This window comes from Diabrotica virgifera, chromosome 3, assembly GCF_917563875.1.
Source record: "Diabrotica virgifera virgifera chromosome 3, PGI_DIABVI_V3a".
NCBI classification, from domain to species: Eukaryota; Metazoa; Arthropoda; class Insecta; order Coleoptera; family Chrysomelidae; genus Diabrotica; species Diabrotica virgifera.
Genome location: NC_065445.1, coordinates 207396823 through 207419429, shown reverse-complemented (window position 1 = coordinate 207419429; position 22607 = coordinate 207396823). Strand labels below are relative to the sequence as shown.

General features: G+C 32.8%; 1 protein-coding gene across 1 annotated transcript in view; it reads right to left on the bottom strand.

Moving 5' to 3' along the window:
- Positions 1–22607, bottom strand: part of LOC114329463 (UDP-glycosyltransferase UGT5-like) — a 110841-nt gene that overhangs the window by 5255 nt on the left and 82979 nt on the right. Inside the window, exon 3 of the mRNA XM_050645808.1 lies at positions 15555–15774. Coding sequence (XP_050501765.1) covers positions 15555–15774 — 220 coding nt within the window. The remainder of the gene's footprint in view (positions 1–15554; positions 15775–22607) is intronic.

Here is a 22607-nt window from a genome sequence, read left to right as displayed (position 1 = left end):
ACTAATAAGAGATTCAGCAGATAAAAAGATTGGAAAAATTAACTTTAATAGTAAATTCCATCCAGTTCCTTGGTGGAATCATGAATGTCGACAAGTAATACAACAATCCAAAAAAGCGTTTAATAAATTCAAACGACAGAAAAATGAACAAAACCCTTTAGAATTTAAAAGATTAAGAGCTATAGCCAGATTTACTATCAAAAAAGCTAAGCGCGAATCTTGGAAAACATAATATGTTTCAACAATTGACAGTTCCACTCCAATGACAACTGTATGGAAAAAAGTAAAAGAATATCTGGTACCAAATCACACAAGTCAATAAATCTGTTAGGGCAAATTAATATAATATATAAATCCCTACAATTAAAGAAAAGAAGCTACAGTATCTCGGACATGTGATGCGGGGCGAGAAGTATGGCATCCTACGACTCATAATGCAAGGAAAGATAGATGGCAGAAGAAGCATCGGAAGAAGACGAATTTCATGGTTGAAGAACCTGAGAGAGTGGTTTGGATGCAGCTCGAAACAACTATTTAGAGCTACTGCCTCAAAAATCAAAATAGCTATGATGATTGCCAACCTCCGTAGCGGAGATGGCACCTGAAGAAGAAGAAGATAAATCCCAAAAGGAAATATCAAATATACTGGCATTAGTTTATGAAAAAAATTCAAGCGACGCAAAATATTCACCAAATTTTTTAAGGAACAAAAGAAATGAAGAAAAATTTACCATAGATTATGAAGATCAAAATAATAGTAAAATAAACTTTCCAATAGCGATGGATGAATTAGAAGCGGTAATAAAAAACTGTAAGAACTCGTGCCCTGGACCAGATAATATCGTCGCCTTAGTAATATAACTTGATAACTCCAAAATTGACGTTTTTGAGATAACTAGTTCACAAGATGTATTTCATTTGCCTCCATATTGTGTAAAAACTTGATAGCTCACTTCAAACGGGTTAAGTATTTACTTATGATTGACGAAAGTTGATAAAACTCAAATGCCACTAATATTCAGTGCTAAAACTTGACAAGATAAGTTATCAAGCTATTATTTAATCGAAATAATCGTGAATACGACATTCACTGAATGCTATAACTAGATAACTCGAGTTATCTAGTTTTAGCACGTGTTTCTCTGAAACCATTGAACTTACCACATAATTGCTATCTGTTTATTCGGTTCATTTTAATGCAAGAATTCGAGAATTGTTAGCAGATCTGGCAACCCCCATGGCAGAGGGCTAATTTTCAACAAAATAATGTTTAAAATATTAGTTATGTTAAAAAGTTCACTTATATGCGACTTAGCACAACATGCGGCATTACCAAATGTTAACATTATGGTAGTGCTAAAAGTTGATAACTTTAATTTTTCATGTTTTTTCCATATTGGAACACAAATTTACACCATATTCCTAAACAGATCAGTTGCCAAAAAGTTAAGGAACAGTATTTTAGAGCCGCAGAGTGAATTCCGTATTTACCAACATCATGGTAGCAGCACAAATATCTTTAAAATCTTTAAACTCGTTTATCTCAAAACTACTAATTTCGAGTTATCAAGTTATAGTATTAAAGCGACGATATATACCCACTATTTTTCTAAAAAACCTCACCTAGCAATCTAAACAACACTTACTCGGCATTTTCAACTTAATCTCATCGAAAAGTTTATTTCCAAAATCGTGTAGAAATTCAATAATAATTCCAATTCCTAAGCAAAGTAAATCAAAATCAGATCCCGAAACATAAAGGCCAATATCTCTTACTTGTAGTAAGGGCAAAATGCCAGAGAAAACAATAAATAACAGACTCATGTGGTATCTGGAATCAAAAAAATTCATTATACCAGAACAGAGTAGCTTCAGAAAACATCGTTCTACTGTAGACAATCTGATTGACGTAGAATCGGAAATACATGACGATGGCTTAGTGTGAAAACCTCGTATCTCATTAAATTACAATTTTACAGGAGAGGCAAAAAACTGATTTTTTACATAATATAATCTAAAAACAAAAACTACTGTTACGTATTTTAATTTGAGCATATTGAGACAAATATTTGATCTTGGCTCAGAGCTGAAAGTGCTAAATGTTGCTATTAAATTGAAAAATACAAAATATTAACTATGAAAAACACGTAAATATCCTTGCAGTATATAAAGCCTTTGCCCAAGTAACTATGATAACCTCGTATATCTTGATATACGTGTTTTTCATCTAAAATGAGGTTGTGTTCATGATTATTTACGAGGTTTTCATTTTTCATAGCTTATTGCACACCTTCAAATGCTAGGTTGATACAGTACAAATCTTTTGATTTAAGGTTTATATAATGTTTCTATATGCCGGACTACCTTTTGTTGTTTACAAAAAAACATTTCTCCAAGTCGAATTTCTTAAACAAACACTCCAAATTAAGTGCCAAATTCTTGGTTATAAATATACGTGGTATTCACACTAAATCAAAAGGGCAATTGATATACGTGTTTTTTTTTCGGCTGTATGAAAAGTCTGGTTTATTTGGATTTTTTCTAACAGTTGTAAATCGTAAACCTAACAAGGTTTTCAAACTAAAACCACCAAAATGTCATTTTCGAAAAAAAATGAGATACGAGGTTTTCACACTAAGCCATCGATGAGGCTTTTGCAATTAAACAACATTGTATCGGAATATTTTTCGACATTAGTAAAGCCTACGATACAGTGTGGAAATTCTCAATATTAAAAACACTTAGCGAATGGAAAATTAGAGGTAATATACTCAAATATTTATCAAATTTATTAGAAAATAGACAGTTTCAAGTCAAAGTAGATGACGTATATTCCTCAACAAGAAATCAAGAAAATGGTACACCACAGGGCTCGAACCTTAGCACAACTCTGTTTCTTATAGCTATCAACTCTATTATCGCAAAAATTAAACATCCTGTAATAGCTAGGTTATATGCAGATGATTTGGTTATACTTTGCAGAGGAAAGAACCCAACAACCATCCATAACCAAGTCCAACAAGCCATAAATCATATTGAAGAGTGGTCATTTACAAGTAAACTTCAATTTAATTCCATTAAAACCAAAGCAGTGTGTTTTACGAAAAGTCACCAAATACAACTGAAGAACTTATACTTAAATGAAGGGCATGTTAAATATATAGACGAAGTTAGATTTCTCGGTATGATATTCAATCAAAAACTAACTTGGAAAACACATTTAGAATATTTAAAAAAGACTTGTCAGCCTGGAAAAAATTTGTTACGATCACTTGCAAACAAAAAATGGGGCGCCGACTCTTCTACATTACTACATATCTACAAGGCCGTAGTACGTTCCAAACTTGACTATGGCTCAATCGTTTACAACTCCTCAAAAAAGACGTACTTAAAAACAATAGATGTGATTCAAAATATATGTCTTCGAATTCCCTTAGGAGCATACCACACAAGTCCAATATAAACTATATACTGGGAGACTGGAGAGATCCCACTCACGTTTAGAAGACAATATCTAAGTCTTTCTTATACCGCTGCAGTATCCTCTAGTCAAGATAATCCAGTTAGACACAACGTATTCGCTGACCGCTTTAAAAGTTGTTTCCAGAACCCAAATCGAATTGATCACCATTTCTATTACCGCATACAAACTTACTTTAAAAATAGGTTACTTAAAATTAAAAATAGGTATTCATTTTCCATACACCTACGATATTTCCGCAATCCAAACCCCTCCTCCTTGGACAATTCGCCTTCCTTCTACTGATACTAGCTTATTGCGGCTAAACAAATCAGAAACGCCTCTAATTCAAATCAATCAAGAATTTCTTAAAATATTAAGCAAATATGGTAGCTGCTTCAAAGTTTACACCGATGCCTACAAAAACGAAGACGGAACTGGCGCAGTAATCTACTCGTCAGACTACACAGCAGCTTATAAATTACCTTCATACACAACAGCGTTCTCCGCTGAACTGTTTGCTATTCTAAAAGCATTAGCTCTGATAGTTAACAAAAATAAAAAGAGAAACATCATTATTACAGATTCTCTCAGCTCAATATTGGCATTAAAACAACTCTATTCTGATCATCCACTACTACTTTTCATTAAAAAGGAACTAAAACCGGCTGAAAATATGAATATTAAAGTTAATTTTATTTGGGTACCATCCCATACTGGAATCGAGGGTAACGAGGTTGTAGACAAAATAGCAAAGCATGCACCTAATAACCCAAGCGCAGAAGAGAACGTGAAAACCCTACACACCGACCTGAAAGCATATTTCAAAGAAAATACTTTTAAAATATGGCAGGATACATGGAGGGACTCCCCAACCAAGTTGTACGAAGTTGACATTAACCACAACCAAATTCCACAATTCAAAAACAGAAGAGGACAAGTCAGTAATCTTCACTCGTCTCCGGATTGGCCATACTCGATTAACCCATGACTACATACTCCAACGTGCTGATCAACCTGTGTGTGATTTGTGTAGTGTCTTTATCGTAAAACATTGTTTATTGCAGTGTCCAAAGTATAAAGTGCAACGAAAAAGTACAACATACCACCAACATTAAATAGTGCACTCGGAAAAGACAGTGATACAAAAAGCATTTTCACATTACTCAAAGGCTGCAACCTTTTACCAAGAATATAGTATTTTACTTTACTTTGTAGAGATTTAGGGCTTTTTATAATTTCCAATTGTTATGTTTAAAATCTATTTTTAATTTATAATTTTGTAACACAATCCATACACGCTAATAACCCTGCATGGTTGATGCGTAATGTAAGGAAAAAAAAAGAGTGTGTGTACTTGTGTACTCACGTAAGAAGTTATACTTCTTTGTCGTCATAAAAAACATGTTTTATATACCTCATACAAAATTGATAAAATTTGATATAAGATGGTTATATTTTAAGTTTTAGATAATGCAGAACATTCTATAAAGAATAACTTTTCTTTCGTAAAATTAATAACAAAAGTTACCATAATTGAAATAACAGAAAATCATTTCTTTTTCAAATAGAAGGATGTAATTGCATATTAGAATATAGTTCGAATTCCAATTAACTTTTCATAATAACAATGTTCAATATTGTAAAAATAAAGCTACTTTTCTCTTGAGTGAAATTTATATTTTTTGACGTACCCTGTATATTGCCCATAAAATTTGCTATCTGATGGTTGAATCATAGATTCTAGATATTGCAGAAACTTTTATGTAGAACAACTATTTTTCTTAAAATGAATAATAAAAAAGTTTTCCATATTATGATTCCAACTTACAGGATTACAAAAATATTTTTAAATCAGTAGGTAAGTCAAAAGTGTAAACTTAACCTTAATTTAACAAGAGTTATAATCGGTTCGCTAAACTCAGACACAACTGGCTAGTGTTTTTAGTAGATATTTTTTTTGTTTTTGGCCAATTTTGCGAAAATTGGCAAAATTATTAACAATTTAGAAATTTTTTTTTTTGCCAATTTTACAAAATTGGCAGAAGTACTTACTAAAATCACTAGCCATTTGTAGTAACACTAATGGTACTCATTATTTTCTTTTAAAATATTATACAATATAAATATTATTTACAAAAGTATATACAAATCCCGTATAATATCCCTACTTTATAGCATTTTCAATATCTTCCTTAAGTCCAAACGCTGAGTTTCCAATTTTTTTCAAGGCGTCCAACTTTCTTTGAAGCGAAGCTCAATTGTTCAAATATAAAAAAACGTTCCTGTGGTGTTGTCCGTATGAGATGATATGCCAGTCGCTAATGCATTATTGTCCTCTATGTTAACTTTTTGATTTATCTGTTCAGCCTACAAAAAAATTTAATGCAATTTAAATTTTAGATCACAACTACACCTGATATGAATAACATTTTAACTCCACTTATAATGTTTATCAACTATTGCTTAAATGACATCTATAAAGGACAACTTTCATTCTGATCTAAAAACTTTTATCGTATCTTATGTACCTAATAAATAATATAAAGTTTTTAAATAAAATAACCTCATTGTAAGTGCAAATTTTGAATCACTCTGTGGAAAAAACTTTGTAATCAATGTTACCAATATTATTAATTTCTATAATTGATGAATATTTTTATAAAAACATTGTAACATCTATATAATTTACGAGTGAACTTACTTCCACTGATAAAAATAAGGTACCTGATGTTCACAGTGGATTACATGTTCAAGAAGCATCAAGAGCGGAAACCCCCTCATGCATCAAAGGCATTAGTTTATTATTAGATACGTCTGCTAAGAAAAAATTCCCAAAGAAGAAAAATCTTGCAAAGAAGAGACAAAGAAGATATAGTCCGTCCGCTATAACTTTTCCCATGCGGTACGATCCATTTTCAATCAAATTAAGTCAAAACATAAATTGAAACGAACGTCGATGTGTATATACATTTTGTATACTGTATACTACACACTTCGGCGTACGTTTCACTTCCTGCTTTAAATTAATTTGATTGAAAATGAATCGTACCGCACGGGAAAAGCTATAGCGGTCGGCCTATATGTTCTCAAACAATAGAGAAAAGTTAAATGAGTCCACGTGAAACTGGTAAATATGGCAACTCGACTTAAATCAGAACCATTAATTCTAACAACAATGTGATGAAAGCGAAAAGCTGAGGAACAGTTATAAAATATGGATTCAGCAAATGGCTCATTCACATGAGCTGATGGTTTATTGCATAGAAGGAGACAGTCTCTTACCACCGCACAGTACTCAGCTGAGAATATTTTTTAACAAAAAATCAAAATATTAAATCTGTTATACTGGAGAGGAGAAGACCGTTTTTAAAATTGTCCAAATCACTCAAAAACTTGTCATTTCTATACAAATTTGTCAACATTTTTCTTTATTTATTTTTTAGTTGTTATATCCACTTGAAAAAGCATAAGATAAATGTGTTTATTGGATTTACTCACTCTCAATTTACTTCTTCTTTTCCAATCTCCCCATTCTTTCAACATCATGTTACCTACGCACTTTTTTGAGGCCTGCGTACCATTTCCTCCGATGGAACTTGATCAGGATGATTTTCGTCCTCTAAATAAGCAGGTTCGTCTAAAATTAATAGATTTATGTAAAATATTGTTATGTGAATGTACTAGATAGCCACTTTACACGATGCAACTAATTGCACAATTTCTTGCAGCAATAGAAATTGCATCGTGTCACACGAGAATTGAATAGAACAGCTGCAATCACTTGCAGCAACTTCTTGCTGCAAGAAGTTGCAGCTAAATAGAATATGTTCATGCAATTTTTTCTGCAATTTGGTTATATCTTTAGCAACTTTTAAGGCTACACTGTTTGTTTTGACATTCTGTCAGCCTAAATTTCAAACTAAACAATTTTTAAGGAAACTATAGGAACTTTTTACCAATTTCACGCTTCACAGATAACATTATTCTGGTGGATAACTTTAATTATACAACATAAGGATTAAAGAAACTATTTTCTATTTTTATTTCTTTTGTAACAACTTGTTTCCTTTTGTAAATGAATAATGTATTATAGGTAATACTTGCATTAGGTATTAAATGATTTTGTTATAATATATAATACATATTATAATTTTCTCAATAGTCTAACATTTTTAATCTAAGATCTGATAACTCTACTCAAAAAATCACTTTTAATTTATAAAAACAACATAACCTAAAATTTATGGTATTTTTAAAACACTTACCTTAGCAGTAATAAAAGACTCCAGCACTGGACTGTCCGATTCTTTAGTTTTGAATAAGTGAGATCGTAGATCGTCCCGGTTGATTGATGTTATCCACAGTTATCTATGTCTTCGAGCTAATAGGTTTTTATCAGTAATTTTGTGATTGAAAATCGCACTCACACTATGATGTACTGATGGGCTTGCATGCCACAATGGCATGCAATAGGCATCTCTTCTATGTTAAGTCCAAAAATATAATATGAAAACTATTTAAAAAGGCAGTATAACTATTAACTAACTTTTGTTTGTTGTTTCTCTTCCCACAAATTTTAAAACGCAACAACCATACATAACCAAACCGTCCAAACCACAGCGCACAGCTGTGCTACAGCTGCTATATTGGATAATTTTTGACATGTCATTTGAACATCCATTTTAACATATAAAAATTCACCCTCATATCGCGCGTAAAGAAGTATAACTTCAAAAAAACATTATTGTCTTATTTCTGACAGCAGTAAAATGTATTTTTAATTAAATTAATTACGTTCATTCTTCTTCCTTTTTTCAAAAATTTAATTTAAAACATTTTTTGGACACCCTGTATAAATAAATATGCAAATGTTTATATTACTGAATAGAGAATTGAATAACCTTTCAAATGAGCTAGCACACGACCCCTATTTTTATTAAAAAAAATCATCGATTACGTCATCACACCCAGATAGATAACGTTACTAGTATGACATTTCCAAAATATCATAATTTAAAAATAAAAATTGACCTGTTTCGGGATTTTTTCTTAACCTTCGGAGTACGGAGATTATTTGACTTACTTAGATTACGAAGATGGGTCAAGCGTGACCCATTCTCATTTTCTTTATAAGGATGTTTTAAATAGTCAGTATTAATAAACAGTATCTTTAATTCAACAAAAAACAAACAAACATAACCATTATAATCCTAAATTATTGTATTTATTTAAATAAAAATTTAAATTTTTAAAGATGGTTTCCCATGGGTATACACTAGTTCGCTCCGGCGGCCAGATTTTAATACCTTACAGAAAACGGGCATAGGTAAATTCGCTCCGGCCATATATTTGAATACGTATACCCACAAACAAAGACAGCTGCGATTTACGTGTACCTACAAACATATTAAAAATATTTTTCGAAATCCGAAGACCGGGTCAGGACTGACCCGGCATCATAGATGTTACGTAGAGGAAAAACTAATTTGCATGTTCACGAATTATATACGAAAAAATAGACTTAAACAAATAAGGAGAACTTACGATCAATCGGATTTGTAAAAAAATTATTTCCTAAAATATTAAGAAATAAGTGAATTTCGGGTCACGCTTGACCCAGTCTTCGTACTCCGAAGGTTAAAGTCGCCGGTTTACGAAATATCGAATTTATTCCTTTCATTTGCACCATACTGTATACATAGTCTACGGAAAATCGTTTTTCTCAGGACACCTCAATAGTCTGGTATTTGACGAGTTTTCCGATAATATTTACCTTTAGTGTATAACTTATCAAAAGTAGTAGAAATAATTATACTACAAAGAAGAAATAAGTAATTACTCCCTCTGAGAATTGGATTTAATCACACCAATTTGGTGTTCGGCAAGGCCACTTAGCAGTTCAGCAAATACACAGAATAACACACTGAATAAATTCAGTAATAGAACAAAATCAATACATACTGTCCCTCAGTATTCTTGGATGTTAGCCAAGCCTTTGAAAAGGTTTGACATAATTTATTGTTAAACAAGATATTAAAAATTTTTCCACTCTCCTTCTATCGAGTGCTTGAATCACATCTTCACGACAGACAGTTTACTGTAAAAGTAAATGATCAGGAAGATAATGCACTGAAGACCAGTAACAAATAGACCAAGAGGAAGACCAAAAATAAGATGGGAAGATCAACTGCTAGACGATATATCAAAGATGGAAATTTCAAACTGGAGAGAAAAGATTCAGGACCGGAGTGAGTGGAAGAAGATAGTAGAGAAGTCAAAAAACATCACAACCTATGAACGACGACCTAAAGGAAACTGCGGACTAATCCACCGCGAGAAATGGATTAAAAGAGCTCATAGTATTTGAGCGACTTATACTATAACAAGAGTAAACGGTCCATTATATAAATGATGAATTTTCTCAAAAATTCCCAATCAAGGCCTGAGTTTCACAAGGCAGTGTCTTGTGTCATATTCTATAATATGTATTATTCACATAAGATATTCCTACGTCTCCACATACTATTATAGGAACCTTTGCATACGACACCGTCATTTTAGCAATTCAGCAAGATCCAGTAGAAGCTTCCATTCTACAAAATGACTTGACATAAAACTAGAAAATTGGGTAAAAAAAATCAAATATCAAAATAAACGAGGCTAAATCCCTTCACGACGACTTTACTAAAGAAAATATCAGTGTCCATCACTATTATACATAAATAACCAAGTTATTTCTAAAAACAACCCCTCCAAATACCTCGACATAGATCCACACTCTAAACTTGCTTGGAAAGTGCACATAAGAAAGAAGAGAAAACAAATCGGCATAAAAGTAAGAGAACCACTGGATAATAGTCACGAAATCAAAACTAAGTTTGGGACACAAACCATTGATACACAACACCGTTATTACACCGATATGGATGTATGGTATCGAAGTCTGGGGATATGCCTGCACATCTATTATTGTTATCATTCAAAGGAGCCAGTCAAAAATACGACGTATGATCACAAATTCACCTTGGTTCGTGTCAAATGTAAAAATACGTCAAGATCTGAAGGTTCCATTCATAACATATGTCATTAAAAATAGCTACAACAAACACCACGAGAAAATGGAAACACATCCCAACCCAGTTTTATAGCCACTAGTACAACCACGAATTGCCAGAACGTTAAAGAGATTATGGCCTGCTGACATTAACACAACCTAGAACTTATTCACTGGAAGGAATGCCTTCCCTCCTCATTGACCTCAATGAGAAAGCCAGCTCCCAACACAACATTTTAACTTACATTATAATGTATATTCTGATTGTTAAAAATATGATGAAAAAAAATATGTAGTATATTATTATGTACCCAAACCTTTTTCTGCAGAAATTTGGCGTGGTTTTTAATTATTAGATAAAATAAAAAGGCCATTACTATCTTACCATATATTGATAATCATCATCATCATCATCATCATCGTCATCATCATCATCATCATCATCATTCAGCTTTCTGCATCCAAAGTTGAACATATGCTAACTTTCGCTAACTTCTTCCAGTTCTGCCCATATTTTGATTCCTGCAGCCAGTTCCCAGCGAATCTTTTGACGTCGTCTGTTCATCGTATAGGTGGTCTACTTCTACTCTGCTTCTTCTATCTGCTCGTGGTCTTCACACTAATTTTTTGGGTCCACCGCCCTCATTCGTTCTGACCACATGGCCCGTTCAGTTTCACTTCAGTCATGCTATTCGCTGTATAGACAAGGCGAAAACGGCGGGTTAGTTGAAAGAAATATTCCCATGAGATTTTTTTGCATAATTACATTCGTGAGACACCCCAGAATAAGGTTCAATAAGTCGCCCACGCGAAAAGTGGTCCAATTTTTTTTTAACAATTTTTTTAATCAAATTGCATAAATCAATATATTTGGCCTGGACAATTTTTTTAGATTTTTCGGACCATTCTGGACAGAAAAGGTCTCTTGTAATTTTTCTCTAAAGTTGATCGTGTTCGAGTTATAAGCAATTTAAAATTTGAAAAATGCGAAAATGGCGAAAATAACTCGGTTAAAGATTATTATTATGAAAGTCAGAAAGTGACCAAATTAAATTTAAAGCACCCCTTTTATGATCCTGAAGAAATTTGTGTCATTAATTTTTTACTAAGCTGGTATGTTTATTTATTAATAATGGGCGGTAAGATCGTATTGACGTGGCTGTAAATGTGAGTGCGAGTGAGGTGCGCCATTGGACTGCCTGAATGGCATCTCTTTCGCACTCATCATGGACGGCCGCCTAATACGTGCATGGTGCTCATTATTTTTACTTAAAAATAAGAGCTTGGTAATCAAATAATGACAAAAATTTCTTCAGGATCTTGTAGGGGGGGTTTTAAACTTTGATTTAGTCACTTTCTGATTTTCATAGTAATAACTTTTAACCGAGTTATTAAGCCTTGAAAATCGCCATTTTTCATCTTTTTCAATTTTAAAATGCTTCTACCGCGAAAACTATCAACTTTAGAGAAAAATTATAAGATACCTTTTTTATTCAGAATAGTCAAAAAAATCTAAAAAAAATTATTCGGGTCAAAAATATGGATTTTTTCAATTTGATTAAACAAAAATTGTTAAAAAAATTTGGACCACTTTTTGCGTGGGCGACTTCTTGAATCTTATTCTGGAATGTCTCACGAATGTGGTTATGCAAAAAAAATTTATGGGAGTATTTTCTCCAAAGAATCCGCAGTTTTCGCCTAGTGTAGTATGACATTTGTGACGTCTCACCTTCTTATTTCCTCGTTTCCAACCCTGTCTCTCTTGGAGGGTCAGTTTAAGTAATGCCGTTCCAGTCTACTTTGCGCTACTCTGAGTTTGATTTCTGTATTCTGGGTTAACCCATTCACTGCCTATCGAAGATAGGAGCCATTCTGTTGAACGGCACCTAACTGAAGTAACCATATTACGCGCTGGCGCGGGATTGGCAGCGAATGAGTTAAGAAAAGTCTTTCAGAGCCGTAAATTCTGACTAATAGTATATAGTACATATTGAATAGATATTCCTGGGGAAGTATGGAGAGCATTGGGAGAGACAGGAACAAGGTGGCTAGCAGGTCTATTTAATAGAATTATGGAAGTTGGACAAATGCCAGACGAATGGAGAAGCAGTATACTGGTACCTGTTTACAAAAACAAGGGAGATATACAACAATGTACAAACTACAGGGCTATAAAACTGCTTAGCCACACCATGAAAATATGGGAAAGAGTAATTGATAGACGGATACGTGAAGAGACCGAAATATCCGAGAATCAATTTGGCTTTATGCAGGGTAGATCAACAACAGATGCAATTTTCACTATAAGGCAGTTGATGGAAAAATACAGGAGTAAAGAAACAAACGCTCATATGGTATTCATTGATCTTGAGAAAGCATATGATAGAGTTCCTCGAGAGATTCTGTGGTGGGCACTCAATAAGAAAGGAGTCCCTGGTGAATATGTAAAGATTGTGAGGGATATGTATGAGGGAGTAACGACTAGTGTTAGGACAGGTGTGGGAGAGACTGATAAATTTCATGTGAAAGTAGGATTGCATCAAGGTTCTGTGCTTAGTCCGTATTTATTCTCATTAGTTTTGGACCAGATAACAGCGAAAATACAGGGTAACATTCCATGGTGCTTAATGTATGCTGATGATGTCGTGTTAGTAGGAAATAGTGAAAGAGACTTAGAACAAAAACTGGAACAGTGGAGACAAGCTCTGGAGGAAAAAGGTTTAAAACTTAGTAGGACAAAAACAGAGTATTTGGAATGTTCATTTAAAGATGGAGCTACTACAAATAAAATGGTATCTTTGGATGGTGAAATGATTGTAAAAAGCAATAGTTTTAAGTACCTAGGATCGGTATTACAGAGTAATGGAGAAATAGATGGAGATGCATTCAGTAGAATTAGGGCTGGATGGATGAAGTGGAAAGAAGCGAGTGGTGTGTTGTGTGACAGAAAAATTCCAATGAAGCTGAAGGGAAAATTCTATAAAACAGCCATAAGACCAGCTATGATGTACGGAACTGAATGTTGGGCAGTGAAAAAGAAAGAGGAACAGCGAATGCATGTGGCGGAAATGAGAATGCTTAGATGGATGAGTGGAGTGACAAAGAAGGATAAAATTAGAAATGAGTATATTAGGGGAAGTCTAGGTGTGGCACCAATTGATGCCAAAATGAGAGAGCATAGGTTAAGATGGTTTGGTCATGTTCAACGTCGAGACGTTAACCACCCAATACGAAGAATAGCTGAAGTGCAGATTCCTGGAAGGAGTAGGAGAGGAAGACCAAAGAAGACCTGGGGGGAGACGATAAGGCAGGACATGTTGGTAAAGGGGATTAACATTGATATGGCCCAAGATAGAATTGTGTGGAGAAATGCAATTAAGGAAGCCGACCCCGCATAGGGATAAGGCAAAGAGAATGATGAGTATATAGTACATATTGAACTACTAGATGTGTCATATTGTGTTTTTTTTTTAATTTACCTTCAAACCAACTTCCTTGCAGATAGCATGCAACTCAGTAATTATACTTCCAGTCTTCTTTGGGCTACTCGGAGTTTGTTTGCTGTATTCTGGGTTAATAAAAGCCTTTCAGAGCCGTAAGTCATGATTGGTAGTACATAACTACCAGATATTTGTATGTATCTCAGTAGCTGTAATTCCAATCACTTCTAAGTTACTTGTTATCAGAACTGTGTCGCCCGTAAATCGTAGGCGTAGGTGGAAGAGCATTTCGTCGTCGACATTCATTCGTTTGGCGTCCCACTCCAACTGACTGTTTGACAGCATGTTTCAGAACTGCCGTAAAGAGTTTTGGAGATAATGTATGTCCTTGTCTGATTCCTCTTTTGATTTGTATAGATTTTGTATCTTTCTGTAATATTACGGTCATGGTTGCATTATTCTATAGTATGTTTTCGATTAGTTTGGAATACCGATAATCTTTACGACTTTCCTTTAACGCTTTCATTTCGCTGTTATTATCTATCGTATCGAATGCTTTGCAAAAATCGAAAGCCAGGGCCAATGGTTGTTTGATATCTTTTTAACCCTGGCATTGGTCGCTATATCAGATTTTCTTTCACGCTTTCAGAATATGGCACACAACTTTTTCCCTGGTAAATTGCACATGCTGTAGTTACTTCTAGTCTCCTAATTAGTATCCTTTCTCTACAATCGAATAGACCCGTCTGCTCAGATGGTCGTTAAGTTGACTTAGGGCCGGTTGTTCGAACGCTAATCAGCAATGATCATTATCAAATATTTAATTACTGTCACTGATCATTGTCAAACTGTCAATGTCAACTTTGTTTGGGTTGCTGAAAACATAATTAATTATAATTATGAAATTACTTAATCAATTATTTTAATAATTGTTATGTTAATTGATTAACTATCTCATAATTTTAATCAATTATGTTTTCAGCAACCCAATAAAAGTTGACATTGACAGTTTTGGTGACAGTAATTAAATATTTGATAGTGAACATTGTTGATTAGCGTTCGAACAACCGGCCCTTAGTGTGGCCTATTGTTAAGTCAGTGAGCTTTACGTGAGATATTATCTCATAGCGATACCATCGTGTATAATATTATTTAGCATCATTTTATAGCATTATTTTATATTGTAGCATTATTTTATTTTGTATTTGCAATAGTGCAATGATCATTTCAGAACATGCCCTGTTGCGGGACAATAAAATAAAGGTGGGTACTAGTACAGATTTACATAATATCGTATTTCTACATTTTTATATTAAAATGTACAAGCGCAAGAACAGTCACATTGTGTAAAGCTAATGATAACTTTAAGTTTAAAATCTATTTTGAAAATTATATTTAGTAAAAAAAGGCAAAAGTTGGATACGTTAGACAAAATTGCACGCGCGACCACTCACTTAAAAGTAAACCTAGAGACCCATGCCGGGTTAATGGTAAAACGCTACGCCGAAATTTCTGCAAACCGTATGGGTTTGCTCATTATGTTATGTATTTAAAGTAAAATTCATCAAATACCTGACTATTGACTATCTATACCTACTTGGGATCCTTCAACAATTTTTCTAACGCATCCGTCAGTCGTTCTTCAGTTATTTGGGAAAATGGTATTTTAATTCCATAACCTGCATTCTCTACTTTAGCAGCATTCATTTTTTGGTCTCCAAATACTGGCAACACTAGAACAGGAACTCCAAAGTGTATGGTTTCTATCAAACTAAGAAGGCCTCCATGTGTAATAAATAGTTTTACATTTGGATGAGCTGTAAATTATAACATTAATATTAGGCATTTACAAATATTTACCAAAATAGAAGCTAATGGCTAAATCAAACGTAATAGTATATTATGCAACGAGCATTTAACCTTCCGCAACTAACATAGGTTTTCTGAACATTAAAGCTAGCATCCGTCTCAGAGACCGACATAAAAAATGTTTTCATTGACACACTTTCAAGTGTAGGCTTATGTTTACTCCTTGAAGGAGTGAAATTAAACAAGATTGATACCTATTTTTAATTTATTAAACCTCTTAAACATTAGCAAAATACCAATAATTATACAACATCTCATTTGTGAAAAACTAGCTCAATTTTTCCACTGCCGTTTTTTTGTACCTAGCTTCACCTTTTACTTCTAGCAATTGGGTTACTAAATTGTCAGCACTTGTTGGCATATTGTTTCGTTAATATAAATATTTTTTTCATCGAATATGTCACGTCCGACATTGGTCTTTGAGAAAAAATTTTATATAAAATTGCCGATAATTGCATAATCACTTGACACTAAAGACTCAAACTTCAACACTAAAAACAGGCACCTGAATCAGGCAGCTACTGGTGGCGGCAAAGATACATTTGGATATAATTATTGGATATACAATTTGGAACGTAAAAACTCTAAGTGATCCGTCTCACAGACCCAATGTTAGTCACGGGAGGTTAATGATGGTCATTATGAAGCGAGTATGAGGGATACGAAACGAGCCGTATGCGGCGAGTACGAGCTTTATAATGATAATTAAATGCAAGTTGTATACACTATTTTTTCTATGATCATTCACAACAAAAAATATATTCTAATTTATTAATTTTGTAACACAAACAAATTAAGTAGTTTGTCACTTTGACAGTTTGTTTACATATTGAGAACTGTTAAAGCGTATGTATTTGACTCGCCATTGGTCATTGCGCGTCTACCACCTTTATCGCGAATGCCATATCGCGATTCTATTGGTTAAAAATCTGTATCATAATGAAAATCTGTATCATAATGAAGTTCATTATAATACAGGTAGTGACAAAATAATCAGAAGACTCAGATGTGGTCTCAGGTAACGAAGATAACTTACATCGAATGGACAAATACTGAAAAGAGCCACTTAGACATACAAGATGAAGATATCTACATCCAGGACGAAATACATAGTAGTAGCAAGATAATTCAAACGACGCAAAATTGTAATTTTGCAATAAAATGGCGAAATAATTGAACAAGTTTCTAAGTTAGAGTAATTAGTCTGGGCAGATTTTCGGAGAACAGGCCACTTTTGGGAAAAGTTATTTACCAACAATTTTATTGCTGGAATCGAATCTTATGTTTCTAGATATTAATAATATAAAAAACCAATACAGAAGTAAAAACTTCGAGATGTATTCTGGTATAAAATCGTTTATTTAAAAACTATAAAATGTCATCGATTGCAGAACGTTTTCGTTCTAAACAGAACATCTTCAGTGCCTAGAATGAAGTATTTCCACGTTAGATTAAAGCAAAAGGTTAAAAATGTGACTGTTAAAATGAAAAAAGTGTGGGAATACTTACATCCTGCCGAGTATTTTGAAACTAGCACACCGTAAATAGTGTTAACATCATCATATATGGTTTACATAATGTAATATGTTAAAATGTTATGACTACAAGTCGATGTTAATGGATAAAGTGGAACACATTCTAAAAGGGTGCCATGGTTCCCTGCTCGAAGATACTAGGTACTTGCCAATTCAATGGGCACAGACCAACTGAGAAATTATGAAATGGATTTACAATTTGACAAGGGTGACATGACATGACAAGATAAAGCCAATTTTTGGTTAAAGTTACATTTGATTTTGGATTTTTTAATAAAATACAGAGGTTTGTCTGCAAAAATAATTTAAATTATTTGAATAATAAAATCTACTGTAAAGTTTAAATTAGCAACTCTCTATTCCAGAATAACTTATAGATTCATTAAATTTAATGCAGATATATTACGTGGTTTAAGTTGTGACGTCATCGGATGTGAAATGACGAGTTGAAAGTTAAGTTTGTGGAAACAAGGAAATACACTACATAGTAAGATAATTAGACTTGCATGGAAAAACAAAGCTAAACAAGCCGAGAAAACCAGAATTTAAGAGTGTTTTTATGTGATGAAATGTTGGTTGCCTAACAAGGCAAGCAGACAACAGGTTGAAGGTAAACGGTAGAATATTGCGAGAAAACAGTATGTATACAAAAGGTGGCTATATGTTGTGTTAAATTTATTATTATACTATTGTAATGAATAATTATGTCTGTTAAAAGTTGGAAAATAGTTGTTAACAAAATTAAATAACTAAAGATTACTGTTAGTGAGGTAGATATATGTGTGAAGGATATGATTGTATATAGTATTGTGAAATGAATGAGAGTATGTAATAATATAATAAAATTAAACTATGTGACATAAAGTCTAATTCATCTTTATGTAGTTTTGAAAGGACTGAATGAATTGGAAGTAATGTATCTTGATAGTCTACCAACGTGGAATAGTGAATAAAATAATTAGAATGAGAGCTACCAATATAGGTCAAATTGTGGGTTGGTGTCAGTATGTAAAGAAGAATCTAAATTGAATGAGTATATGAAATAGAAAAGTATGAGATTGATTTCTATTGGTGATAGTGGAGTAAATAGACTGAACTAAATGATATATATTTAAGTGCACAAACTTTATGAACGTATGTGATTGTAACTGAAATCAAACAAATGCAAAATGTGAAAAAATTTTTATTTTAATTTGGGATAAATGGATATTGGAAGTTGCCTGATATGAATGGAAATGAAAAGATAGATGAAAAAAGAAGAATAGTGAATGCAATAAAACTTATGAAAGAAGTTTGACTGAATGGGTCGTAATGGATATAGGTGTGCAGTATCCTATTGTTAAGTAAAGTCTAAGAATCTAAAAAGAAAGCAGTGACAGAATGTTACTAAGTAAGGAAAGTGATATATATGACAGACCAGAGTGATTGGATGTATGGTGTTTTTTATTATTGTAAGCGGAGATGAGAGAAAATGAGTAAGTAACATAACAGGCAACAGGATAAGTGAGTGTGAAGAACATTCCAAAGAGACAATAAACCAGACCGATTTAAGGATTAATAATAATAGGAGGCATTTAAATAAATTATGAAAGAAATGGTGAGATGAGATATAGAGGACCTGAAAAAGAGAGAGAGACACAAGGTCAAACCAGAAATGACTAGGAGTGGAGAAAAATATGAAGGATAGGAAAATAGAAGAATCAAAACTGTGTGAGGGATGGGATAGTGGGGGAGGCAGCAATGAAGTTGAAAAGAAATGCAAGTTGAGATATGTGTTAATGGGTGATTAGTATGGAAAGAGAAGACTGTTATAAACTAGTGGGGTAGTGGAAAAAGAGGGGGAGGGGGAAATGGAGAATAGGAGTATAGGGGAAGGGGGGTGAGAGGAAAAATTAGAGAAAACTAGGGTTGGATTAAGGGAATAGTTGTCGATGGATAGGAGTGAAAGGACGATTTAAAGTTGTTTGACGATTAACGCAATTGGGGCTGGTCCTCATGTCTCTGGAAATCTCAAGGTCCTCGTACAAATCCAGGCGTAGATTGTTTCTGTCTTGGATGTTATGAATTAATTTAACACCATCAGGGATGTCGAGATGATGATTATTAACTTTCAAATGATGATGGGAAAAATTAATGATTTTATTAATAATATAGGTATGCAAAGTCCGCAGATAGTGTGCTACTATTTTTATAAACAAAATGGCGCCCGAAAATCGTGTTTTTCTTGATTTTTTGCTCTATAATTCCAAAAATTTTAACTTTACACCAAAAACACCCAAATAAAAATTCACCGTAATTAAATTCTGCATAGAGACGTGTTTTTTCCGATTTACTTCGACGAAAATTTTCCCCGGAAAATGCCGGTTATTCCAACAAAATCTTTAATTTTCAACTAAAATTATAGCTAAGTAATTCTTTATCAATAATTAAATAACTTGGCAGCATGAAAGCACTCTTTTTGTATAGATCATAATTCCAGAAGCCGATGGAAATTGAATGAACAGTTTAGCGATAATTGAATTGTTAATTAAAATTTTACGGTCGCTATAATAACCACAATAATTACGGTACATAGGAATAACTATGATTTTTGTATAAAAAGACAGTGTACCTATCTAATGTACTTTACAGAATTGAAATTGGACTATTTAAGCGGCCTCAGGAATATTTTAAAGTTATAAATAATTTTTTGGCTTATAAACAAGTAGAATATCTCGGGATATATTAAATTAAATTAAATCACGAAAACGGTATTGGAAAGAAAGGGTCGGACGCTTCTTCTAAAAGAAAAAACGTTAATTTGTAATGAGTGGCTCCTGAGATACAACCGGTTAAATTTGACCGGTATTTACGGCAAAGATATAAACCATAGGATCATAATTTTTGAACCATCACCTTTTTATTTTTATCCTATTTCTTCACACCAATCTTCATATCTTTAAAATATTCATAAAATATATTATTATAATAAAAACTATCGATATTACGAGTGAAAATTGCCAAAAATAGCAAAATTACAAACAAAAATCAGTTTGGAGTAAATGTAATCTCAAAGTTCAAAATCGGTATACGCTGTGAGCTCGTACGTAGAGGGGATATTTACAAATTCACGAGCGCCAGTAGTGGCAAGTCTGTAACGTTTACCGGAAATTTGACATAAATGTCAAAGTGACTAATTTAAAATTAAAATTAAAAACATTAATTATAAAAAATATTAGTTTGTCAAAGCTGTGGTATATATTTTTACCTTAAATATACTTACGTTTTAAATACTGAATTTAGGTTTTTTTAATGTTCCGTAATATGCAATTATATTAATCTTAGCGCCATCTACACGATAATTGTGAAAGTATCCGAAGTAGGAAATTTATATTTTATCAATAGAACGTCAAAATGACTAGCAAAATCTTAAAAAAATCGATTACAATTTAATTACTTTTTTGCGTTGTAAATATTAAGCGATAACAATTAATAATAAATTTAAAAATTACCGGTGAAAGTTGAATTAGTAATCCGCCAGGAGCGACACCAGCGAAGCTCAGAGCGTATACGTTAAAAAAATGCATTTTCTCGGCTTTTCATGGAGCAATTTTGTTCATTCTTTTTTTGTTCCCAAGTAACTGGAGTAGAGCCATCTAACGCATTATTAAATGTCAAAGTTGTTTTTGTTTTGTTATAATAGATTTATTTATTTGTAAGAAAAGAAAACTACATATTTTTCCAGTTGTAGACTTTTTTTTAGATAAACTTACTACAAGTGTACCTTTTAACGTTAAAAACACAAATATTCTCATTTGAAAGCTGTATAATTATATAAACAATCTTTATTTAAATAAATTAAAAATTTTGTTATAATAAATAAATAAATTTATTATAACAAAACAAAAGCAACTTTGACATTTAATAATGCGTTAGTTAGATGGCTCTACTCGAGTTACTTGGGAACAAAAAAAGAATGAAGAAAATTGCTCCATGGGATGCCGAGAAAATGCATTTTTTAACGTATACCGATTTTTAACTTTGAGATTACATTTACTCCAAACTGATTTTTGATTGGAATTTTGCTATTTTTGATAATTTTCACTCGTAATATCGATAGTTTTTATTATAATAATATATGTTATGAATATTTTAAAGATATGAAAATTGGTGTGAAGAAATGGGATAAAAATAAAGAGGTGATGGTTCAAAAATTATAATCCTATTGTAATTTTTTAATACATCTTTGCCGTAAATACCGGTCAACTTTAACCGGTTGTATCTCAGGAACCACTCATCACAAATAAACGTTTTTTCTTTTAGAAGAAACGTCCGGCCGCTTTCTTTCCAATACCGTTTTCGTGATTTAATTTAATTTAATATTTCCCAAGATATTCTACTTGTTTATAAGCCAAAAAATTGTTTATAATTTTAAAATATTTCTGAGGCAGCTTAAATAGTCCAATTTTAATTCTGTAAAGTATATTAGATAGGTACAGTGTCTTTTTATAGAAAAATTATAGTTATTCTTATGTATCATAATTATTGTGGTTATCATAGCGACCATAAATTTTTATATAACAATTCAATTGTTGCTAAACTGTTCATTCAATTTTCATCGCATCGGCTTCTGGAATTATAATCTATACGAAAAGGCCTTTTATACTATCAAGTTATTTAATTATTGATAAAAAATTACTTATCTAAAATTTTAGTTGAAATTTAAAGATTTTGTTGGAAAACCCCGCATTTTCCGGGGAAAATTTTTGTCGAAGTAAATCGGGAAAAACACGTCTCTATGCAGAATTTAATTACGGTGAATTTTTATTCGGGTGTTTTTGGGGTAAAGTTAAAATCTTTGGAGTTATAGAGCAAAAATTAAAAAAAAACACGATTTTCGGGCGTCATTTTGTTTATAAAAAAAGTAGCACACTGTCTGCGGACTTTGCATACCTATATTATTAATATATAAAATCATAAGATTCGATTTCAGCAATAAAATTGCTGGTAAATAACTTTTCCTTGTATTTTGCCAATTAGCCCAGAGTAAATCTACTACATACTACTATCGGTTTAAAGCGTTCTCCGACGCCTTCCGACTCCTAACCGTCATTCTTCTCTGTTTAGCCGTAGACCTGGAGGAACGTCTCTTTTCTCTAGTTCTTTTTCAATTCCCTCGCTCCATCTTCTTCTCGAGCTTTCTCTTTTCCTTCTTCCTTCTGGTGTCTACTTCAAAATCTGTTTAGGGATCCTATCATCTGGTATTC